Here is a 26,451-nt window from a genome sequence, read left to right on the forward strand (position 1 = left end):
AGTAGGGTTGTCTCACACAATTCTCTTTTTATGTGCTGGGTTTATTTATTTTTTTTTTCCTAGCTTGCATTCATTTGACCTTATTATTGAACCTGTTCTCCTGCAATAGGCCCCAAAAGACCTATTGTAAAACTGTGTGTTTTTTTCCCTTTTATATCACTTTAAAGGGACAAGGCTCTTGACACACTTCGCTCATCTTAGGCTGGATTTCATCTCTTGCTGAAGTTTTGCTCCAGCCAAAGCCGGACTTCCTGGAGGTTGTAGAAAAAGGGGCCCTTGCCCCCCAGGTAGGCAATTTTCTGTCTCTGCACAATGCACACTCGCTCGAAGGAGACCCCATAGGCCACATTGGCATTATTGTCCATGCAGTCAGCTACCACTTGGCACTGGGGTGGCAAGGAAAACCGTTCCAGAAGCTGGTGAGCGGCAGCACATCGGTCTTCCTGGTTCCTGTGTTTCCTCACCTCAAATGAGGAGGAAGAGATCCCAGGGGCGGCCCAGCCATCCGATGGGTGAGCCTCATCAATGTAGACCAACAGGAAATCAGCCACACCTGAGAACTCCTCCACCAGCTTGCCGAAGGCCGACAGCTGGCTCGTGAATGGGGGTCAGGTGGCTGAACCAAAGTTAACCACCAGCGGGCGCTCTGAATTGACAAAGTCCAGAAGGTGGCACTTGGTTCCATATTTCCCGCCAACACTTTTCCTTCTGATACTGCTGCTGCTGCAGCCATTAGCTATGTGGATCACATTGGAGTTTGGGGCTTCTCCTCCCAATTTCACCTGATGGCAAAACAAATAAAGACATGACGAGTTACTGTGACTTGCTTCCACAGTGTCTTTCATGTTCACTCTCACTAAACAAACACAGTCAGCTGTTCAGACAACACAGTGTACTCCCTACACAGAAAATGCTGCAAAGATCCTGGTTTTAAGCAAATGATCTGTATAAGACCAGTGTCTTCTCCCATTGCTGTGTTTCTCCTGAAGCAGCATGAGGAGAGAAGAGAGTGTCTGGTGTCTGAAGGAGGTGGATGGTAGTTAGGTGTTCATGGCCTTATCGCTAGATCTGACTCTGACTCACTGTGTGATTGTGGGAAAGTCCTTGCACCCATCAGTGCCTCAGTTTTCCCATCTATAAAATGGAGATAATATGTATGTATCACACAAGGGTGTTGTGAAGATTGACTAAAGACTAAAAGGTGCTCTGAAAGATGTTATGGAATTACAAAGTACTATACTATACTATAAAAGACAATTAATAAGTCCAGGCACTGCAACTCCTGCACATCTCTCCTTGGCATCAAGCTCTATAACAACACCGTAATTGTCTCTTTATTTCCCTGCCAATGTTTCTCTCTTCTCATCTCCTGCCTATCTCATGATGTTCAGAAATAAATACTGTTTTGATTGAATTCATATAGGGCCAAATCCTGAGGTCCTAATCCAGACTGTATTCAGAAAATACACTCTTACTGAAGCTAGCGGGAGTTTCAATTGAATAAGAACTCTAAGGACTTCTGAATTTGGCCCACAGAGGCCATCACAGATTTTACTACCAAGCGTTGCCTCCTGAAAAGCCAGAACCAGTAAGAACCAGAGTTGAAAGCAGAATGCTCAGCTGATGTGGGGAAAAATCTTCTCCATTACAGCTAAAATCCAGCAATGAGCACATTGTAGGTACAGGGATGTCACCTCTTCACCTGAAACCTAACTGTCCCTCATAATTATATGATCATTCGTGGTTCAGTTCCACTTTCTCAAAGGGTAATTGACACTGAACCTGTTCTTCCTTTCCCCTAAAAAGAAAAGGAGTATTAGTAGCACCTTAGAGACTAACCAATTTATTTGAGCATAAGCTTTCGTGAGCTACAGCTCACTTCATCGGATGCATTCAGTGGAAAATACAGTGAGGAGATTTATATACACACAGAACATGAAAAAATGGGTGTTATCATACACACTGTAAGGAGAGTGATCACTTAAGATGAGCTATTACCAGCAGGAGAGCGGAGGGGAGAAAACCTTTTGTAATGATAATCAAGGTGGGCCATTGACTCTCTCTTCAAGCCAACGGATTTTATGGGAATTTTTACTGTTGTATTTAATGCTACTGGAACATATAGCTAATTAAAGAAGTTCCCAACGTGCCTGTGAGGTAGATGGGCCTCATTTTGCCCAATTTTTTCCAGTTTTACTTTGGAAAAATATTATGAACGAACATTTTTTGACCAGCTTTATACTCATCAATACATTTGAGGAAAACCACAATCTGCTTATGAATATTATGTGGGCGGAAAAAGAGGCTATATTCACTGAGTAAATTCCTCTTTCCCAACTCTGCATTCAGCTCTACCAAATGCCACTTTCAATGTATAGATTCCTAAAGCCTGGAGGGAAAAATCAAAATTGTTTCAATTGGACATTAGTATAATAGTGCCCTTCAATTATTACTTCACATTGGTGCCAAGGGTGTTAGCATGTGTGACTGTGCTCCAACAATGCAAGGGTGTTCTCTGTGCCTCCCACAGGAAGAGTATTCCTTGCAAACCAAAAAGATGAGGTTTAGAGACAAAATAAAAACTGGTTCCATGACACCCTGTAGACTAAAAAGCAGCCAAGATATTCCCCGGTGTGGCTAACCTCATTTTATTTCCCACAGCCACAAGAAAGTCTAACGGCAATGGGGTACCTATCATGTTAATTTTTGCTTCAAGGAGAGCTTGTGTTTGCCGCTTTGTCTTTAATGAGACATCCTTGCCAAGCAGGCATTCACAAGGCATTTTCTCCTCCTGCAGAGGAGTAATTAGGTCGGTGCCTCGTTCTATGCCAATGTTAGCCACTCCAAAAACCCAACCCTGCCCAGTCATTAATGCTTAAACACAAGCAGCAACATCTCCGCTAATTGGTCTTGATGAAGTTCTGACGTTCCCAAAGGGCCTCTTCATTTCACCAAACTCAGGAATGGGATTGACACAGGATGACAATATCATCCTCACTGATCATCTGCATTGTGGGGCTTTTCTGTTCTCTTTGTTATCATTATTTATTACAGAAAGGAAAAAAATAGCTATTGGAAAAAAATTGACGCAATGAAAATGCCTATCAAAAAAGCCACATAATAGTCAGCCGAACTGCTTTTGAAATCTTACACAAAAGCTGCAAAAGATATGTTCTAAGAAACAAACCAGCAGAACTTCTCTCACATGCAATAACTCTGGCTCCAGAATTCATATAATCACGCACTTCTGTGCTGACTATTTAGTCAGTCAACGCTGGCCTTATGGGTCCCAAGCTGAGGTGGATGATCCTGCTTTCAGAGGACAGCAAGCTAGCCCATGAACGGTGAGCCCCCCCCCCATCTCCACAAGCAAAGGGATCTCCCCACCTCAAAGCAATAACGTGCACCCATTTGACTGCTCTGATACGGGGCATCTTGTTCTGGAGTGTTGTGCGCAGTGGAATGGGGGAGCAACACTAGTGCTGCTTTATCATGTCGACTGCAAAATGAAGGGGAAGGGGAGGAAAAGAAAGACCTATTCATAAACCACAAGCTGGAAACAGAACATACTACCAACTTTGTTGTACATTTTACGCACGGCCTGGGAAAAGCCCCATAGACAAAACATCATCTCCTCATTTATTTTCTTTTTGCTTTGCTTTTTAACAGATCTAACGTATCCCTCTTGGGATCCTGCGCACTGAAAAATTGCTTTTGTGCCCCACATCAGGGATTTTCGAACCACTGGCCAGGCTCATCAGGCTACATCAGCTCCCTAAAGAATATAGGTGTTGCCAGATAATTAATTAGTCATTTAAATATGGACACGCCGTATTAGGAATTGGAGCCCAGTTACTGGCTATGGACAGAACCCCCTGAGCTCTTAACTCCATTTCAAGTTCTTCTCTTTGCTTTGATTCTATTCAGTAAAATGCTGCCCCAGAAGAGCCTGTCATTTCTCAGAGCCTCATCCAGATGTTTGTCAGGCTCTGGCGGCAGGGTTATTCAGTATTAGTATTATTTGCTTTTTTACAAGACCCAAAGTTGTGTAGGAATCCCACACTGCATATAAATCACCTAAGGTCCCTTCCTGGAAGAGTATACATTAATGTCCACTGTTCATTCACCACAGGGAAGAGGGCATTTGCTTTTAGAACAGTGTGTACAAGATGGGGAGAACAGGGGACGCTGGATTTCATCAGTGCTCTTGCTCTTTATTTAGGTTCAGGTCTGTGAGGCTGAGAGAGGAATGGGGGAGAAGAAGAATTAAAATGACAGTCCTAATAAAAATCATTGGCCAAACCCTCCCCTCCTTACTCACTTAGGGACAAACTATGACTGGCCCATATATGAGAATGCACTGCAGGGGGAATCACATAAGGAGTCCTCACTTCCCACATAAGGACCTGGCAGAATTCCACTTCTACTCCCTCTATATTCCCCTAGGGGCACATAATGCTCCAAAGACAGGTGAGAGTAAACCATGGGGAAGCAGGACCATGGAGCGTAGTGGCCTTGTGAGTCAAACACGGCTCTGCACCACCCCTAATTTTGGGCTGTATGTACAAGATGTGACTGAGGTCTTCATTATTATTATTTGTTAACAATATTGTCCAGGTAAAGGGGCATTCGGGGAAGAGTTGGCAGCCCGACTTCCCGATTCTGGAGTTCAAGCCCAAGCCCTGTAGAGTTTGGGTTCCCAATACTGAGGGGAAGGTTTAGTTATTATTATTAGTAGTAGTAGTTTTAAGTTTCTTTTATCATCATTTGTGGTTGAAAATTTCAGTGAAAATAATTTTGCTAATGTTACATTTTGTAAAATCAGTGCTATTAATACAGGTTTGGGGGGACAAATATTTTTAAACACTACACAATGCTTACATTTGGGACCTAAAACTATTTGACAATTCCTTTTTAGTACAGGGCTTATTTCTATAATTTTATTTCTATAATTTTAAATTACATTAAATTTACAATTCTAAAATTGCCATAAAATTCAAAGAAAGACACTTCCTTACTCTCCAGGTCAAAATAAACAAAGATGATGAGTAAATAAGGGTTCGGGCTAAGAGGTCTTTGCTCTACTGTCTGAAAAGCCTCCCAAAGTAGCATTGTAACCCAGTGGTATGCTGAAAAGCTGACCAATAGGAAATGGGGCACTTGCTCTTTATACTACCTTTGCAAATATTGCACTGCAATGTTTCAGAACACCATTGAGCAATCCATGTTGTCAGAAGCTGTCATACCCTTCCAGATGTTGAGCTGCATGCTGGTGCTTCTAGGAATGAGTACACCTATTACATGGGAAGAGGGCCATGGGTTTGATGGTATGTCTGATGATTTAACTGAGCTTCCATCAGAGCTCATAGCACTGGTTTAATCTACTATTAAATCAAGAGATGGGCCCGTCCCCTGAAGATTGGATCCAGATCCAAACTTTCTCTAAATTCTGGAGTCTTTATGTGAGAGCTTGCTTTTGGTTCAATCCTTTTTAGAGACAGGAAAGAACTGCACACATAAACTTAGCTATCAATCCATCAATCAAACTATTTATATCATTCTGATCACTGTAGTATTGGGGAGAGAGAGAGAGAGAATGTCTTCTGACATTCCAAATAATATAGCTGCTTCAACCAAATTCCATTTAAAACACAATCCAAATATAGAATTATCCCTCAAAATTACACTGGTGCGGAGGTGCAGAATAGGCAATATTCAATCTTGGACAAGTGACAGGTTTAAGACCCTACTTCCTGCTACTCTTTGAGGACTAGAAATGAAAGCTATAAATCACTGGACAGCGAGCTTCATAGCTTTCTAATGGAATACCCATTCTTAACTTTGCAATGGAATTTTTCCATTGTCCTCTTGTTATAAACTATTATTGCATGCAGCAGCAGAAACTTGAGGCAGCCTTTTGGTTAGGACATTATCACCAGGGAGGATCTAGTAGCAAAATAAAAGACTTTAACATCCTCAGTGGGCAAACAATAGATACTTTGATTTACTTGTTTAGCAAATGTACAGCATTCTCTTACACTGGAACATTTTACATAAGATCTTATTTCCCTCCTCCCTCCACCCTCTCCCCCCAGAAAAATAGGAACAACTGAGTAATTCTCTGATGTTTGTTTGTTTGTTTATTTTCTCATGTACATTTTATCTGTGATTAGTATATTTCTTACAACTTCCTGAGTTCTGGTTTCTGATTTGAACATCTGCCAGATTAATTGTTGATAGTGACTACGCTGTTCCCGCTTGACGATTTATATAACACCCTCCTTTTTCTCCTCCAACGAGGAAGCAGGGCCACGGGGTGTAGTAGCCTTGTGAGTCAAACATGGCTCTACACCACCCCTAATTATGGACTGCACGTACAAGATGTGTTGCAAAGAGAGGTTCTTTAGAATAAGGCTAACTATTATAATGGGAGTTAACAGAGCTAGCAGACTAGGCTTCATCTCAGAGAAAGCCGAGGGTGCTTTTTATTATTTGGACACTGCTTTCCTCTCTTAACTGTTCTGTAGTGTTGCTGTGTGCTGTTTACAAACAGCTGTGTTCTCCCATAGAAACGGTGAGTGAAATGATTACTAGGAAAACATGTATATCTCTCTGCATGCATACACAGAGAGAAAGAGAGAGTTTGGGGGATATTTATATTGCTTCTGAATTAATTATATAGGTCATCCATATGAGTGACAATAAAGCATTTATTTCACATCACATCAAGTATACTCTATGTGCCTCATATTTTACAGAAATGCAGAAAGCCTGTTATAGAAGGATTGAAAAATGTTATTGGAACAATATTTAACTCTTCTGTTGGTAAGGGCATATGCCTTAGCATCATGATGAATTCAGCTGTTTAGAGTCCACAAAAGGAGATTAAAATGTTAACTAACATATTTAAAACACTTTTAAAATAACCTAAAATAGCTTTCTTATACATAAAAAATTTACAGTTTTGAGGTCCAACATTTGGGATCTTCCAGAACTAGAAGCAAGTCCCATCAGAAAGATAGGAATAACAAGTACAAATCTGGGTGTAATGTACTATGTCGGGGGGGGCAAACTTCTTGGCCCGAGGGCCACATCTGGGGATGGAAATTGTATAGCGGGCCATGAATGCTTACAAAATTGGAGGTTGGAGTGTGGGGGGTGAGTGAAGGCTCCAGCTGGGGGTGCAGGCTCTTGGGTGGGACAAGAAATGAGGAGTTCAGGGTGTGGGAGGGGGCTCTGGGCTGGGGCAGGGGGTTGGGGTATGGTGAGGGTGAGGGCTCCGGCTGGGGGTATGGGTTTTGGGGTGGGACTGGGGATGAAGGGTTGGGGGTACAGGAGGGTGCTCCGGGCTAGGGCCAAGGGGTTCAGAGGGCAGGAGGGGGATCAGGGCAGGGTGCAAGATCCAGGTGGCACTTACTTGAAGCAGCTCCCAGAAGCAGCAGCATGTTCCCCCTCCGGCTCCTACACAGAGGCACAGCCAGGTGGCTCAGTGCACTGCCCCATCCGCAGGCACTGCCCCTGCAGCCAGTGGGAGCTGCAGGGGTGGCACTTGGGGCAGGGGCAGCATGCAGAGCTCCTGGCTGCCCCTATGCATAGGAGCCAGAGTGGGGACATGCCACTGCTTCCGGGAGCCACGCAGAGCCATGGCACACATGGAGCGGAGCAAGCCCCCAGCTGGAGCACTGGAGCAGGGCAAGCCCCGGAGCCCACTCCCCAGCAGGAGCTTGAGTGCTGGATTAAAACATATGAAGGGCCGGATGCAGCCCCCGGGCCGTAGTTTGCCCACCCCTGTACTATGTGCTTGCCTACATGGCGATTGACCAGAATAGCTCCCCGTGCAGGCACTGTTCTGAAATAAAAGTCACTTTATTCTGCAATCATTAGTGCACTTCCAAGCCAGAGTAATTATTCTGGAATAAAATCATTTTTGTTCTGGAATAGTATCCACACATGGAATTATTCCAGAATAGCTATTACGGACTAGTTTATTTCACAATATCATTGCTAGTCAATTTTCCCCTGTAAATTCTTTTTAAAAATTTCAAAGGTAACTAATTTGTTTGGAGAGGTAGTGTGTCTAGTGGCTAGAGTACTGGGCTGGGAGACAGGAGACCTGAGTTCTAGTCTCAACTCCACCAGTGGCCTGCTGGGTGACCTTGAGCAAGTTACTTCACCTCTTTCTGACTCAGTTTCCCCCTTTGTAAAATAATACCTTTGTAAAGTGCTTTGAAATTTATGGATGAAGAGCAGCACTACATTACAGCTAGGTAGTATTATTACTAGACTGGGTGCTGGGACTGGGTGCTCTTGGTTTCATTCTAGGTTCTTCCACTGTCTTTTTGTGTGGCTTTGGTCTACTTCAACTAGCTGTGCCTCAGTTTTCCCATCTGTAAAATGGGGATTACATACCTCACAGAGAGTTTGTGCGTTTACTTACTATTCGTAAAATGCTCTGAGATGCTCATTTGACACGCGCTATTTAACTGCAAAGTATTATTACTAGTGAAGAAGGCCCTTATTCAGAAAGGCAGTTAAGCACATGCCAAATGTTAGGCATATATTTAAATCTGATTGACATCTACCCCCTCTGCCCAGCTGGATTTGGGAGTACAGCAGTTAAGTGGTTCTGACATGTAAAATCCGTTTCAGGACTTGGAAAACTATACATTTGTGGAGAGTTCCTGGTGAACACTCTTTAGGTTCATGCATTTCGCTGTTTTGCATTGTTTGTTCACATTTATGCCACAGAGCTGCAGACGTTTGGTCTCCTGTGGACTTTACCAGAGCAAATTAGCTTTCAATTTAACTAGCTTTTTTTCTCCCTTCCCCTGCAGAAGTGGCAGGAGACTCCCAGAGATTCATATGCAAACAATTTACAACCTAATCCTCTTCCATTCTTAATACTGACCTTCAATGTATCGTGTCTCCTCTAAAACTTGGCTCTCATACTCACCTCTGCCTCTACAACAATCAGGAATCTTCAGTGTTCTTTGGGCCTCATCACTGAAGTCAACAGGAATCTTTCCAATGATATCTATCGTTACTCAAACAGGTGCTTTGTGAAGGCACTGTGAGCCTTTCCTTAAGAGTCACTGCTGTGAAGGAATCCCCACCCCACACCCGCTGCCCCCTTTTGAGACAGGGGGGCGGGGTAAAATACTGGCCCTATTGAAGTCAATATGAATTTTGCCATTGACTTCACTGGGACCAGGATATCGCCCTACATGATATGGTTGACATGTTCTAGGCAGTTTAAAGGTAAAATAAAAGGCTTTTTATTACCTTCTAAGCCCTGAAGTTAAGATTTGAGTCTCTTTGCTAACACCAGTGAAGAGCTACCCACTCCTTCAGGTGTCAGTGATGCCATCAGTAGCAGATGAGGAAACACTGAATCATGAACTCAGCTCTTGGCAGGAATGGAAAGAAGGAAGCAATTTAATGGCTTTCTTTTAAAGTGCATTATGCATCATTTGAACGTTGATGTAACTTACTACAGAAGTTAAAGAGTTTTCATGTATATAAGGCTTTTTGGAGACTTTTAAAACATTTCCATTCACCTTCAGGAAGCTAGTGAAAGTCTGAGCCTTCTCCCAATGTGAGGCACAATGTTCAGAGCCCAGGCCTAGGAGCTGGGTTTACATGAGTGCTAATCACAGCTCGGCTACTGGTTTCCTCTGTACTCATGATCAAGTCGCATGTTCATCTTTCTGTCTCACTTCCCCAAGCAGCAAAATGGGAATAATGACGTTTAGCAGCCTACTTCACAAGGGCATGGAGACATTTATTTAGTTAATATCTGAAGTGTTTTGGAGATTAACGTGTGATAGAAGTGATTAGAAATCTTATATTTTACAAATATTTGATTTGTATTGTGGTGAGTTAAGGAGTTGATTGCGGTTGAGATAGCTAAAATAATTTGTATTTGTTTTATATATGGAAAATTATGTACATGAGCTTCAGGACATGCAATTGGTGCTATATATCAAACTAAATCAGTAACTAAGCACCACTGTCAGTAGCTCCCGACAGCTCTACTTAAGAGTAAATATATAATGCTATTGTAGGGGGAGGAGAAGTAACACAACAAGAAATATTTTCAGCAGATATATAGCTATGGTTCAGACAGGATACAAGAGATAATTAACCTAAGTCCATCAGATGGGTTTCTGTTTTTAAATAATCTTAATAAAACAGCACATTCCAATAAACTGATCACAAGGCTGCGAGACAGCAACTTCTGGTTTCTAATCCCAGCTTTGCTTCGTAGACCTTGTCTAAATTAATACTTAGTTCACAGCAAGTCATGGTGTGAATTTACTCTGCACTAGCCTGATGCAAGCTAAGTGTCCACCTGAACATTCCTGCCACACACTAAAATTTCCCTAGTGCACTTTGGTCTATCCCTCTTTGAAATGGAAGCAGATTACAGAGCACTGGGGAACTTTTAGTACATGGTAGCTGGGTCCACATGGATTCTTGGTGCTAAGTAGGCTAGTGCAGGGTATATTCACGCCCCGGTTTGCTGCAAACAAGGCATTTGCATAGACAAGCCCTTACCTGCTGGATAATCTGGAGCAAAATCCTTAATGGCTCAGTGCCTCAGTTTCCCAATCTATCAAGTGGGGATACAGTTACTTTCAGGGGTTTTATCCAGGCTCATTAGTTAATGTTTGTGTGGAACTTGGAAAGAGCATGTGTTGTGTAACTGCTATTAGCATTATTAACCAAAATCACCAGCGGACCAAATTCAGTGATGAATCCTGGTCACGTGCCACTTGAGGCACATTGTGCGTGTGGCTAAGAAGAAGACCAGGCAACTGTCCCTCAGCTGGTTACAGGTTTATTTTTAAGCTTTGTCATGTCCTGTTTTCACCACTTTCATAAGAGAAAAGGGACTCTCTTTTTTAAAACCTACTCACACTGTCACTGTGCCCTCCTTCCCAATACAAAAATTAACAGATGAGCTGAATAAAAGTGATGATACAATGACATAGGGTTATGTTTAATCCTTTGCTATCTTGGGCATTCAGATCACCTTGAGATGTTATTTAAAGACCTAATTTTGTATAACTTCTGAAGATATTGCACTGGTTAAATGGTTGACAAAAGTATTTAATAATGTTCAGCGCTTATATAATATGTTTCATCCAACACCCTCAAAGCACTTTACAAAGATAAGTACCATTATCCTCCCGGTACAGCTAGAAAAAGGGAGGCAGGGAAAAGTTAAATGACTTGGCCCTAAATTGCACAGGGAGACAGTGGCAGAGGAGGACACAGAACCAAGGTCTGTTAAATCCCAGTCCCCTGCCCTCCTGAAGAACAGCTGTTTTCCACTCCCCCTAATGCCAAACCAAGCTCTAGCTTTGGCAGGGCACAAAGGGGAAACATCGTGCAGAGCGCACAGCTCCCCCCCCCCCCCCAGGAACGGGGGTGCCTTTTCTTACCTCCTCTCCGTCCCCCTTCCCACCTACCCACCTGTTTGTAGGCATCCAGAAGGAAGCTATTCCAGACGCAGCGGAGCCCCTCCGAGGTCAGCATTCTTCGCCACTCGCCACGCGCCGCTTTAGACCGACTCAGCAGCAGCACCATGTGCTTCAAGAGGATCACAGAGTCGTAGAGTGCAAGAAAGAGGCAATTGGAGAAAAAAACCGGCAAGATCTGAAGCGCGATCAGCAAATCCACGCTTAACAGACCCATCTTCCCTGCTGCTGCTCCCCAACGGGTTCCCTTCAGCTCCCTTGTTTGCCCTGAACACTCATTTAAAAAATAAGATAAAATAAAATCAAAGGCATTTTTTAAAAACTCATCAGCCCCCTCCACCTCCCGCCTCTTTCTCTCAGCGGCCGCAGGGATGATTAAATATACTCAAGCTGGTCAAAACCATAACTCAGCGTGAAATTCATTCAGTTCTGAGCTGCTTTTCCTTTTTCAGGGACTAAAATGTTTCCCTTATGCAATAGCCCTTTTGAGCCCGTTAAAGACAGAGACAGCTGTGCTTCCACTTCCCTGCAGTTATACAATTTAAGCAGAGATCGTTCACTTTCCTCTCCTGTCCCATTGTTTCTCAGCTATTTAAGCACTAAGCAGACCTCTGATTTCTGTGTCACCGGTGTTACCAGGTGCAACGCTACTTTTTTTTTTTTTAAGGTCTTTGTACACAAACTTTCTGTTCCTCTCTCCGTGTGCCCCTGTCTCCCTCCTCTCTCTCGCTATCTGTCTGTGGTGCAAAGTGCTTTCCCTCTGGAGTCCTAGCCTGCTTCCCTGAAGCCTTTTATACATTCCCTGGCTAATTGCTGCAATACAGAAATGAAACCCTAATCTTGGTAAAGATCTTGACGTCAATGTAAAAGAGGGCTTTACTTTGGCCAGGGCTGCTGTGAATAGAAAAGTGAAATTCTCAAAACTTTTTTTTTTTAAGAGAAGAGAAAAGAGAGAGAGAGGGAGGGAGGGTGGAACTTTGCTTTGTTGTTGAAAAGGAGAGGAGGGAAATCGCAATATGCTGCTGGCTGCTCTTAAGAAACGCTTTCAAACTTTGGAAAAAGTATTTTCATATGACATGGAAGATAATCCAGCTACACAGGCTTCTGCTGTTGTTTTCTCTTGAGTTTCTCCCTCCCCTCCCCCGCCTTGCCCTTTTGTCTTTTCCAGGAAGGTGTGTGAGTTGATGCATCCCTAGAAAGGGGATATTTCTGTACATTTCCCTTCCACTCCCATTGAGTACAATGTGTATGGTGTTTTAAATATCTTTTGTTGTCTTCTCGGTATTTAAGGAAACATAAGAAAACACCCAGGACTGACTTCATCTGCTAGTGTGTAAGATAGAGAGAGAGAGAGAATATGCTTTCCGATGAGTTTTGTTGAAGTTGAAGTTCCTGACTGAAAAGATAGTGGGCCAGATCCACAGCTGGTGTAAATCAGCATAGAGCCATTGACTTAAAATGGGGGCACATTTACATCAGCTAAGGATTTGGCCCAATGTCAATAACTCTTTTTTTAGTTCAAAGTCTCTCAGAGAACTCATTATCTCTTGGAAGATCCATGTGTGGCTTGAAAGCGAAAAACCCACCTTGGAGCCCCATATTGAAGAAAATGATTTTTTTTCTTTGCACTGTTAATTTTCTTTTAACTTTTCTTTTAAAATCAGTGGGTACCTCTGAGCTATTTTTAACAGGGTTCAAACCTCCCATGGGAAATATTTCCTGTATTTTATATTCACTTTTACATTTTTTGTTTTTGAGTTAATTTATCTGTTTATTTGGGTGCTTGTATAAGCCCCCATCACCACACATCTCAGGGATCAAAGTTATCGGTTGAATGGCACACCTCGCTCCTCTGTTTACCCACTGATCAGACATATAGGCAGCAGCAGTGAAACCTTCCTTCACACCATCTCGCCAATGTGTTGCAACCATCCCAGGAACAACTTTCAGACCCCTTTGGGGGAAAAGAATATGTATATTTGGCACAAATTCTGCCCTTAGGCACAGGTGCAGAACCCACAGAAGTCACTAGGACCCCCCTCCCCCACATGCACAACAGTGACTTTCTGTGTTTCCATTTCAAATGCTGAAATGTCCTGGGGCTAAGCTCAGTTTTTCCTTCAAATGAAATCAGTTGTAAAGTCAAAATGCTGTTGGTGACATCACTCTGTTGCCATAGAAATGTTTGCAGTGTCACTGATTCAGCTGTATAACTCCAACTTGCAAAAACAAGTTATTAACAAGCATTTCTATATCTCCAAATGTGTACAAGTCAGCATGTTCTTGTGATGTGAGCTCAATGCTAGGCACAAGGGTCTCCTGAGTACTAATTCTGGCTCTCACACTTACTCACTATGTGGCCGTGGGCAGGGATACCTAATCTCTCGATTGCAGGCCTTTTAAAAACAGCCATCATGCATTATCTCACCAGTAGATATACCATCCAAAATTACATTATTCTGTTTGTGAAGGACCCCATTGTCTATACCCTTTCTTTATTCTGCCAAATAGGGTGACCAGATGTCCCGATTTTAAATGGACAGTCCCGATATTTGGGGCTTTGTCTTATACAGGTGCCTATTACCCCCCCAGCCCCTCTCCCAATTTCTCACACTTGCTGTCTGGTCACTCTACTGCCAAATGATATTAAAAGAGAGTTTGGGGCATGGGGAGTTCCAAATCAACCGTCAATCATCATTATTGGGAAGGGTTTGCATACAAGTCAGTCTGGCTGGGGCTTTTCCTGTTCTCTGGCAGTAAGGAAATCCATAGCCAGGGACCTGCACTGAGAACATCCTGAATCCTGTGATCACTCAGCCATACCCTCACCTACCCACTGAGTGCAATTGCATCAGTGATTTACAGATGGAGAGGATGTCTGTAACACAGTTAGACTCTAGCTCCTTAAGGACCTGTAAAGTGGAGCTGGAGCTGAATGGGGAGCCAATCGAACATAACATGAAATGTTTTTGTTGATCTTTCTTGGTAGAAGGTGGATTAAGGGAGTTTGTACTAGCTGGTGCTTCCAGGTGGCCATGACATTCGCCCCAGGTAGTGGGTGTTGCAAAACTCTAACCAGGAGGTGACAAATGTGTGAATCACTGTGGCCACCTGTTCTGAAGAGTTTTTGACTAGATGGAGATAATAGAAGGCACTTCTTGAGACTGTGGCTATCTGTGTTCTCAGGAGCAGTGATGAGACAGACAGAACTCAGAGACTGCACATCACCTTGACAGTCTGAGGATAAATGCTCTCGGTAGATAATTAGGTTAATATCCCCATCTGCTTCCCTAAGTATCTCCCTCTTCTTACCATCAGCTCTGTGTTCCCTGGGCTGAGCCTGAGTCATCTGCCATTCACCCATGTCCTTATTTCTCTCAGGCACTGCAATATCTGGGGGTTAGCACTGCCTGTATCTACTGACAGGTTTCAGAGTAGCAGCCGTGTTAGTCTGTATCCACAAAAAGAAAAGGAGTATTTGTGGTACCTTAGAGACTAACAAATCTATGCTCAAATAAATTTGTTAGTCTCTAAGGTACCACAAGTACTCCTTTTCTTGTATCTACCGAGAAACAGATGTGGAAATGGTTATCTTCAGCATCACATTAGTAATATGGATCTGTGGCATCTCACTACCTCCCCTAGAGGTCTCCCATCAAGTTGAAAAGAAGAGGAGGAAAGACAGCCTTGCAGACCGCAGCATGCAAGAACTCTTTGGGAAAAGGACTAACTGCCTTTTTGAATCTCTTGGATTTGACTCTCTGGGGGGGAAAGGTGGCCACTGATTGAAGTGCTAGCTTAGGACTGGGGAGACCTAAGTTCAATTCCCCTGCTTTGTCACAGACTTCCTACATGACCTTAGGCAAGTCATCTAGCCTCTCTGTGCTTAAGTTCCCCCATCTGTAAAATGGGGATAACAGTACTTCCCAACCTCACAGGGTTGTTGTGAGGTGTTCAGATACCACAGTAAGGGGAAAGATAAAAATGCCACAGTGAGATTTGTCTAAGAGAAATGAGTAGAGCCAACATAGTGCTGCACCTTCCACTCCTACTGGATCTTATATGTGGATAAACAGTATCAGCATACATGTCTGTGCTCTGTTAATTGCCATAGGAAGATCACACATTAAAACCATCTCTATGCCATGTCCTGGTTTGAACCCCACTAGCAAGACCACTAGGGTACTGACATTCATTAAGTTCTGAAGTTTGTTCCCCACCATTCTCTTGATAACTTTGCCCAGGCACAAGAGGTTGAAGATGGAGTGATTGCTGCTGAGATAGTTGACCTCAAATGCATGTTTCTTTGAGAGCCAGCTGGATTATTATTCACTGCAGGGCAGCTGGCAGATCACTTTCTCTGATAGAGGCATTGATGTTCTAGGTCCATACTGGCTTTCTGCAGCTTAAAAGGACAAGGGTCTGCTTTACATGTCCAGAACCCTTCACTGCTTTCAGGGCCTTGACCTGTGAGACAGGGATGAACTATCTATCTAGATTTTTTTTTCACAGTGACTCCCATCACCATAGTATCTGGTCACCTATATGGAAGAGCCTTGAATTCCATCAAGAAACTTGATTGCTGTACATTGCTCTGACTTGGTTTCCTCAGGCCCTAGTGGGACCATTTGAAAATTAGTTTATCTTTTCCACACAGCAGGACAAGAACTCCTCACAGCAAGAGATACCCAGCTCTACTGCTATGGTTTTGCTCGTGGGAGGTGTGCTTTGAGTTTCTGCAGAGTGGCCAGGCCAGGGGGATCTTCACACTACCGGTATGCCACACAACACTGCTTCACTGTGCTCTGGCTGCAGCAATACAGAGGGAAGTTTGGGGGTTGGGGGCTGGCCAGTGGGCCCACAAACTCCCAGGATCTTCTGACCTTAACCCCCATGTGGGTCCCCAGTACTACTACAGCCTGGGAGCTTGATGTATCCTTCCTGGAGAGGCAATGCAGCGAGATTGGCAGGGGGAGGGATTTGCCTAGCTTCCCTTCAGCCTTCCCTGCCTCTGTGCAAAACCTCCTTACTAAAGTTTTACACAAGTACAGGAATTTGGTCTCTTGGTATGTCCCAGTTTTTCTTTGCAACTGAGAGAAAACCTCTTAGCTCCTTATCACCAATCCTCTTGCTTCAAGGATTATCAAGATGCTGACTGATTATCTGTCTCCTAATTCTGGTTGGGGGAAGCAACAGATTTTCTGGGAAAAGCGATTTTTTTTAAAAAATGTATTTAAAAAGGCAAAATACAGAGATTTTGGCACCAGTGAAAAGTGCTGACTTGACAGCCCCAGCACTGGACTCCTTTATTTATGCACACAGAGTACAGGCAGCAAGAATGCAAGCTTCCAACACACAACCTTGCCTGGTTGCCTCCAGCATCGCCTGGAGGGAAATCAGCTAGGGCTGTGAGGGAAGTACAGTCTCAATGGCCCAATCAGTCCTTGGACTCTCTGAGGAGACAACTGGGGCTGATTTTATGATGCAGACACTTTGTCCAATAGGAACTTGGAAAATACATCAGAAGAGAAAAAGACCAATACTAAGGATGCCTGTGGACAGAGGGAATAAAAAGTTATACAATATGGCAAGTGAGTCCCCAAATCCTCATCCCTAGAGCCAGGCCTGCCAGAAATCAGGAGGGATTTTACAATCCAGCTCTCAAACTGATTTAAAGAGTGGTAGGTAATGAATGAATGATGATATAGAAGAGCAATGGGCTTCCCTTAGAGATGTCTGCTTGGAAGCAGCCACAATTTCACTTGGATCAAGGAAAGAAAACTGTGGACGTAGCCATGGAATGGAATGTGACTGAGGAAAAAAAAGCTGTAAAAAAACCAAAAGAGGCAAGTGCAGGTCTCACAGAATCATAGAGTTCAGCGCCAGAAAGGACCACCAGATGATCTAGTCTGACCTCCTGTATATTACAGGCTACCAGCACCACCTAGCCCCTCCACTAAACCCTACAACTGAAATTAAACCAAAGTATTACAGCCCACAAGTGACATGACAAGAATACAAGCTGTGATAGTGTATGTAGAGAAAGGCAAAGAAGTAAAGGAGTTATGTCAGCAAGATAAGAGAGAATGGCTTGACAAAAAAGCAAGAGAAGCCGAACATGCATCAGTCAAAGGTGACTCTAAGAAAATGTTGCAGATGCATAAGTGTAACCCCTTTGGAGTGCGTGCTCCTGAAGTAACACACTGAGGCTCTAGGGGAGTCACCCCTGCTCTACAGCTGTAATGGTGGCAGAGGCTCAGGAATCTGTTTCCTAGGTTGCTGTTTCCTAAGTTCCTAGAGTCTAGGGGAGGGAGATAGAATCAGCTAGCTACACTATGTGGGACCACTCATGAGCCAAGACTGCGAGAAAAGGGGCTGACTTTACTTTCAGTTGACTGTGTTAGGAGTATAGCAGGGAAAGCTACACAGCCAGGAAGGACCTTTCTACCCTCCACATTCCTATCCGAGGGAAGACTTTGAGCCTTTTGGGGATTTCTGGGATGCTGAATAGTGTCATCACAGCAGAGGCCAGAAACCCAGGAGGCTGAGGAAAGAGTCAGGGTTAGGCTACCAAGAGCTAGTCTAACTGCACATCTGAATCCAGACTAGAGAGCCACAAGGACAATCATACTATCCTTGGTGTGGATACTTTGTAAGAACACTCTGGTTTATTTATTTTGATATTGTGTTTTCAGCTGGCCACTGATTTCAGTGCTGTACCCACCAAAGACTGAGCCAATACTCACTATCTGTTTAGATGGGTGCTGGGAAGAAGCAGGATAGTATGCACTGTCTGTAAATGTTGGAAAGGGTAGAGTTTATTTATTGTTAATTTTGTCTTTTATTATTGTGATCCCTTTTCCATTGTTCCCTATTCTGAGTTCCCCAGTTACCTAATAAAACCCCAGTTACTGTTTTATTTCTCTGGGTATTGTGACAGCTATTTTTATTGATTGACTGATTGATTGCTTTGACTGACACTCCTCAGTATGAGATTGGGTGTTGAATATTTTCCCAAGGGATAGGTTCTTTGTGTTCTCTGCATTAGGAGGCATTTACTTGGCTGGAGGCACCAGGTACCCTTATAGGTGAATCCAGGGCCTATAACCCTGAGGAGAAAAAGGAAAACGCAGCCGCTGTGCCTCAGGGCTGGGTTACATATGCAATTGTCATCCTGGTTGCAGAGTCACAGTGGTATTGTAAAAGCGAAAGATGAAAGATTGTTAAAAACAGAAGTAGAACAAAAGAAATTATGGTGAGGACATTTTAATGAAGAACTCAGCCAAGAAGAGCCGACAATTCAAATCAATGGATGTGAAGTAGATAAGGATCGAACCTTTCACTGCTAGAAATTTCAGAAACAGAAGTAGAGAAAGCAATCAAGCAGCTAAAAATCAGCAAAGTGCTTGGTCAAGATAAGATCACTGCTGAAATGCTTAAAGCTGGTGAGGATGGGGTAGTACATGTACTGTGTTTATTGTTTGGGAGAAAGAACTCTGTCCAGAGGATAGGAACAAAGGTGTGATCTGAAAATTACCAAAGAAAGGGAACCAATTGGTGTGAGATAACTGGCAAGGAATAACATTACTTTCAGTACCTAGGAAAATGTTCTGCAGTATAAACTATTGAACTGAATCAAATTGGTCAAAAATGAAAAACTGCATAATGAGCAAGTAAGCTTTAGACCGAAAAGATCTTGTGTAGGTCACATCTTTATCCTCAGACAATTTGTTGAGAAAGGGCTCACATACCAGAGAAGATTAGTCTTGGACTTCATAGATTTCACCAAAGCTTTCAACTGCGTTCACAAAGAGTCACTATGGAAGATCTTGCAATAATATGGGTCTCCTAGAAAGATAGTATTATTGGTCAAGATGCTGTATGAAGGTTCAAAATGCTATGGAAAGACAGAAAGTTGAAAGACCAGTTGGTTTGATATCATCACCTCTTCTTTTTTGCGTCGTCATATATTATAGCTCAATCAAAAGAAAATGACAGGTTTCAGAGTAACAGCCGTGTTAGTCTGTATTCGCAAAAAGAAAAGGAGTACTTGTGGCACCTTAGCGACTAACCAATTTATTTGAGCATAAGCTTTCGTGAGCTACAGCTCACATCATCGGATGCATACTGTAGAAACTGCAGAAGACATTATATATACACAGAGACCATGAAACAATACCTCCTCCCACCCCACTCTCCTGCTGGTAATAGCTTATCTAAAGTGTATGGTAGTCAAGTTGGGCCATTTCCAGCACAAATCCAGGTTTTCTTACCCTCCGCCCCCCACACACAAACTCACTCTCCTGCTGGTAATAGCCCATCCAAAGTGACCACTCTCTTTACAATGTGTATGATAATCAAGGTGGGCCATTTCCAGCACAAATCCAAGTTTTACCAGAATGTCTGGAGGTGTGGGGGTAGGAAAAAACAAGGGGAAATAGGCTACCTTGCCTAATGACTTAGCCACTCCCAGTCTCTATTTAAGCCTAAATTAATAGTATCCAATTTGCAAATGAATTCCAATTCAGCAGTTTCTCGCTGGAGTCTGGATTTGAAGTTTTTTTGTTTTAAGATAGAGACCTTCATGTCTGTAATCGCGTGACCAGAGAGATTGAAGTGTTCTCCAACTGGTTTATGAATGTTATAATTCTTGACATCTGATTTGTGTCCATTTATTCTTTTACGTAGAGACTGTCCAGTTTGACCAATGTACATGGCAGAGGGGCATTGCTGGCACATGATGGCATATATCACATTGGTGGATGTGCAGGTGAACGAGCCTCTGATAGTGTGGCTGATGTTATTAGGCCCTTTGATGGTGTCCCCTGAATAGATATGTGGGCACAGTTGGCAACGGGCTTTGTTGCAAGGATAGGTTCCTGGGTTAGTGATTCTGTTGTGTGGTATGTGGTGGTTGGTGAGTATTTGCTTCAGGTTGGGGGGCTGTCTGTAGGCAAGGACTGGCCTGTCTCCCAAGATTTGTGAGAGTGTTGGGTCATCCTTCAGGATAGAGCACAATGCCATCCACAGCCTCAGAAACAACTCTGACATCATAATCAAAAAGGCTGACAAAGGAGGTGCTGTCGTCATCATGAATAGGTCGGAATATGAACAAGAGGCTGCTCGGCAGCTCTCCAACACCACTTTCTACAAGCCATTACCCTATGATCCCACTGAGAGTTACCAAAAGCAACTACAGCATTTGCTCAAGAAACTTCCTGAAAAAGCACAAGATCAAATCCGCACACACACACCCCTGGAACCCTGACCTGGGATATTCTATCTACTACCTAAGATCCATAAACCTGGAAATCCTGGGCACCCCATCATCTCAGGCATTGGCACCCTGACAGCAGGATTGTCTGGCTATGTAGACTCCCTCCTCAGGCCCTACGCTACCAGCACTCCCAGCTACCTTCGAGACACCACTGACTTCCTGAGGAAACTACAATCCATCGGTGATCTTCCTAATAACACCATCCTGGCCACTATGGATGTAGAAGCCCTCTGCTCCAACATTCCACAGAAAGATGGACTACAAACCGTCAAGAACACTATCCCCGATAATGTCACGGCTAACCTGGTGGCTGAACTTTGTGACTTTGTCCTTACCCATAACTATTTTACATTTGGGGACAATGTATACCTTCAGATCAGCGGCACTGCTATGGGTACCCGCGTGGCCCCACAGTATGCCAACATTTTTATGGCTGACTTAGAACAACGCTTCCTCAGCTCTCATCCCCTAACGCCCCTACTCTACTTGCGCTATATTGATGACATCTTCATCATCTGGACCCATGGAAAAGAAGCCCCAGAGGAAATCCACCATGATTTCAACAATTTCCATCCCACCATCAACCTCAGCCTGGTCCAGTCCACACAAGAGATCCACTTCCTGGACACTACAGTGCTAATAAACAATGGTCACATAAACACCACCCTATACCGGAAACCTACTGACCGCTATTCCTACCTACACGCCTCCAGCTTTCACCCTGACCACACCACATGATCCATCGTCTACAGCCAAGCTCTGCGATACAACCGCATTTGCTCCAACCCCTCAGACAGAGACAAACACCTGCAAGATCTCTATCAAGCATTCTTACAACTACAATACCCACCTGCGGAAGTGAAGAAACAGATTGATAGAGCCAGAAGAGTTCCCAGAAGTCACCTACTACAGGACAGGCCTAACAAAGAAAATAACAGAACGCCACTAGCCGTCACCTTCAGCCCCCAACTAAAACTCCTCCAACGCATTATTAAAGATCTACAACCTATCCTGAAGGATGACCCAACACTCTCACAAATCTTGGGAGACAGACCAGTCCTTGCCTACAGACAGCCCCCCAACCTGAAGCAAATACTCACCAACCACCACATACCACACAACAGAATCACTAACCCAGGAACCTATCCTTGCAACAAAGCCCGTTGCCAACTGTGCCCACATATCTATTCAGGGGACACCATCACAGGGCCTAATAACATCAGCCACACTATCAGAGGCTCATTCACCTGCACATCCACCAGTGTGATATATGCCACCATGTGCCAGCAATGCCCCTCTGCCATGTACATTGGTCAAACTGGACAGTCTCTACGTTGGAGAACACTTCAATCTCTCTGGTCACGCGATTACAGACATGAAGGTCTCTATCTTAAAACAAAAAAACTTCAAATCCAGACTCCAGCGAGAAACTGCTGAATTGGAATTCATTTGCAAATTGGATACTATTAATTTAGGCTTAAATAGAGACTGGGAGTGGCTAAGTCATTAGGCAAGGTAGCCTATTTCCCCTTGTTTTTTCCTACCCCCACACCCCCAGACATTCTGGTAAAACTTGGATTTGTGCTGGAAATGGCCCACCTTGATTATCATACACATTGTAAAGAGAGTGGTCACTTTGGATGGGCTATTACCAGCAGGAGAGTGAGTTTGTGTGTGGGGGGGCGGAGGGTAAGAAAACCTGGATTTGTGCTGGAAATGGCCCAACTTGATTATCATACACATTGTAAGGAGAGTGATCACTTTAGATAAGCTATTACCAGCAGGAGAGTGGGGTGGAAGGAGGTATTGTTTCATGGTCTCTGCGTATATAATGTCTTCTGCAGTTTCCACAGTATGCATCCGATGAAGTGAGCTGTAGCTCACAAAAGCTTATGCTCAAATAAATTGGTTAGTCTCTAAGGTGCCACAAGTACTCCTTTTATGTTTTCAAAAGAAAATGAAAGTTATGATAGTTGTACAGAGGAGTTAGCAATGATGGCGTGTATGCGATTGACAGTGAATTGAGAGAATGGTCAACAATGGTTTGTATATCTTGGAAACACAATCAGTGCTGATGGCCAATGCCATAAGGAAGTGAATGCAAGAACTCAGAAGGCAAGTGGAGCTTATGAGATTGGTAAATATTTGGAAAAATAAGGAAATTCACACAAGAAGATAAAGTTATACAGTGTAATTGTAATACCAACATGTTTCTGAAATGCCCACAACATGAAACTTTACACATTCCATCAGAGATAATGATGGAGAATACTTGGTGACTGCCTGTGGGAAGAGTAACTAACGCTGATGTGCAGATTACAGAGACAATGATTCGAGAACAAAGGCTAAAGTGGTTTAAACATGTATGGACGTAAAAAAACTGTGTTCCTAGAGAAGCCTTTGACTGGATGCTGGTGGGTGGAAGACAGAACTGAGGAGGACAACAGATTACATATAAGAAAAACATGACTACAATGGAGCAAGAAACGTGGCATTAGACAGACGGAGGTGGAAAGATTGGGTTCCCTCATGTGTCACACTGCATGGGAGCGTCTTGTCTAATGTATTTGCCTGCCATTACAGCTAAAACACGGTGGAGATGGCAGTGTGAGGGAGCTGGGATCAGCGGCATATTAATGCCTAGGCCAACAAGGCCTAGGCCTAGGGCAGCAAATTTGCAGGGGCGGCAAATTTATAATAGCAGCCAGAGGCTGCTTCCCCCAGTGCCGGTTCGTGCCCTCTGCCCCCAGCCCCACCCCATCTCCACCCCTTCCCCGCTCCCATTCCGCACCCCCTGCCTGCCCCTATAGGTCCCCTTCCCCAAATCCCCACCCCAGCCCCGCCTCCTCTCCTGAGCACGCCGTGTTCCCCCCCTTCCCCCTCTCCTTCACGAAGCTGTTTTGCGCACAAGCACTGGCAGGGATGGGGGAGAAGCAGGAACCAGCGGCGCACTCAGGGGAGGAGGCAGAGGCGGAGTCAGAGCGGAGGTGAGCTGGGGGGCGGCGATTATTTCTGGGCCTGGGGGCGGCAAAATCATTAATTCACCACTGGCTGGGATTGTTGCTTCCTTCACAAAACCTGTTCTGTGCACTTCAGAGCTGTATATCTGGCACCTTTCATGAGCCCTACATTCACTGTATGAAAACAAAGCCAGGTAGTTGACATGTGCGTGTGTGGAGGGGAGACAGTAAATAAAATTGAGTGAACAAACCTGATGATAAAACATACCTGGGTGAGTCAGATCTGAGTTTGAACAATACTAATTACCCTGCCCAACCCAATAGAAAAGGCAGTCTCTTCTACAAAAAACAGAGACTTTTTTTATAATTATATTAAGGACAATGGGAAAATCCCTTCAGAGGAAAACAAAGCCAAACCTTCTGAATACATGGCAAGAGAGGGTGAAAGAACTCTACAGGTTTGGTTCATAGGCATGGCAACAAGACACCCCTTCCTGCATGGAGGTTCTGATTCTAGCTACCCAAACCTCCAAGGGGAACTGGGATGTGATCTTAGACCTTCAGATCATATGACTGTCCCTGTGATACAATGGGCTCTTGCCATCCTCCCTGTGCCACCACTGCGGAAAGTAAACATCAAACCATCCTGCACTCAAGCTGCTACATGAGACTTCTTTTCCCACACTGTCAGAGTTCAGAATCTCTAAGTTGCCCTTCCTGATGTCCTTAACCCAATTCATTCTCAGGCAAACTCCTACTGGCTTCAGTGAGCATTTTGCTTGGGTAAGGACTGAATAAAATCTGTGTAACTATCCTAAACCCTAGAATACAACTTTATTTTGTCTCAATTCAGGCTTTTAGGCAATCACTCTAATCCACAACTATCTCTACTTAGAAGATGGAGTCCCCATTTCCCCTGAAAAATATTGGCCTTTTTCCCCCTCAGAGCATCCCTTCTGAAAGCTCTCCTAATCCAGTGTATTTCAATGGAGTTAAAAGGGTGTGTGTCCCGGTATGTCTACTCAGGTGTTCCTGTTTGTAAATTCAGATACTGGTAGTTGTGTGTGACCCAAGCTTTTGATTCCCCCCCGCCCCCATCCTGAATCATTTTTAAGCTCCACCCTGTGTAATTTGCAGAAATGCTGAAGTGCCACAAGAAAGGCTCTTTTTATTGTATTTCTGGTTCAGCCAGAAGCAGGGAGTTCCAGCAAATCCTGTTCCCTGGGGATCTCCAGCTCTCTTTTCTCAAACCAAGAAGCTGAGCTAGTTCAGATAAACATTGTGATTGACCTCACTGACAACCCAGGCTGAAGGTCCCTGGTGACAAAACATCCAGCAGGATGAAAGCAGACAGCAGTGCCAACCGACCACAGTCCCTGCTTATGGGGGCTTGGAGTCAGCCAATGCAGCCTAGAAAGGCTGGCTTGCCTTGGCAGGGAATGGGGCAAGGGTGCGTGGGAGACATGCTGATTCAGCACATTTCCCAGGTAGCCTCCACAAGCCGAGGTCCTATGGGGTCCTCCTACATCAGGAAGGCAACTTAAAGCTACTCCCGTCCAGCTGTGGTATCGCAACCTGCCTTCTCCCACTGGTGAATCACTTCTCCAGAGCAGCTGCTCCCTCCCGCCCCCGCGGAGCAAGAGGTTGGAAACTGCATACACAAACTCACTCATCCATGGGTCTGAATCAAAGCCTTGGAAATTGGGAGTGTTGAAGCTTAAGCCTTTAGAAAGCCTCCCATTTCTATTAATTATTTTATCTTTGTTCCACTGAAATGTTCCTACTAGGAGTCAGTTATAGAAGCATACCGCAAAATGTCCTAGCGGATCAAAGTTGGGGTGCTGAGATCAGGGTTTTTGTTCAATTCATCATAAAGATTGGGGAGATTTAAAACATTGAGATAAAGATCTGGTCTCAATTTTTGAAAATCCCTGAAGTTTTTGGGCTGTTCAGCCTGGGGATTTGATTCAGAGCCATCTCTATTACAGTATATGCATTATAGTATTGCCTAAATGACCCAGCAGAGATTGGGGTCATTGTGCTATGCACTGTACGTATAGTAAGAGACAGACCCTGTCCTTACAATCAATAAAGAAAAGACAGGTACAGAATGGGAGGAAGAAAGTGTTATCACCATTTTACCACAGTCACACAGGAGCTAAAAATTGAACACCGATCTCCAGAGTCCTAATCCAGTGCCTTAGCCAGAAAATCATCTCTGCTATCCTTACCAGCCCAAAGAAGCATACTGCTCAAGATACAGAGCAAAATGGCAGGCCAGGCCCTGGGACCTTACTCACCTGACTCCATCAGGTGCTTTGGCTGAGTAAATATAAGAATGGCCATACTGGGTCAGACCAAAGGTCAATCTAGCCCAGTAGCCTGTCTTCCGACAGTGGCCAATGCCCCCGAAGGAATGAACAGAACAGGTAATCATCAAGTGATCCATCCTCTGTCAAGATTAAGGAAAACTGAGGAAGAGTTTTAGGATCTGTGTGGGATTGGGGCTGAGGGAAGGAAAGGAAAGAATAAAGCAAGGGACAGAGAAAAAGACAGGTTAACTAGCAACCATGAAAAATGCATTGGAAAGTTTTGTGTTGCCGTGAAATTTAAAACAATAGGTTCAGGGTTTAGTGGTTTGGTTTTTTATTTTATGCTCAGTAGTTTAAAGTTGCATGAATCTCTGTAAAGGGGCTTGTCATGGCACCTTCCTGACCTTATGAGACGAAGA

General features: G+C 43.9%; 1 protein-coding gene across 1 annotated transcript; it reads right to left on the minus strand.

Moving 5' to 3' along the window:
• Positions 1-209: 209 nt before the first annotated feature.
• Positions 210-11,700, minus strand: DIO2 (iodothyronine deiodinase 2). The gene is made up of 2 exons (XM_077820385.1): positions 11,479-11,700; positions 210-782 (listed from the first exon to the last, which is right to left on the minus strand). The coding sequence occupies exons 1-2, from the start codon at positions 11,698-11,700 to the stop codon at positions 210-212; spliced, it is 795 nt and encodes a 264-aa protein (XP_077676511.1).
• Between the last annotated feature and the right edge of the window lie 14,751 nt (positions 11,701-26,451).

The sequence above is a fragment of the Eretmochelys imbricata genome, chromosome 6 (assembly GCF_965152235.1).
Source record: "Eretmochelys imbricata isolate rEreImb1 chromosome 6, rEreImb1.hap1, whole genome shotgun sequence".
NCBI lineage: Eukaryota > Metazoa > Chordata > Testudines > Cheloniidae > Eretmochelys > Eretmochelys imbricata.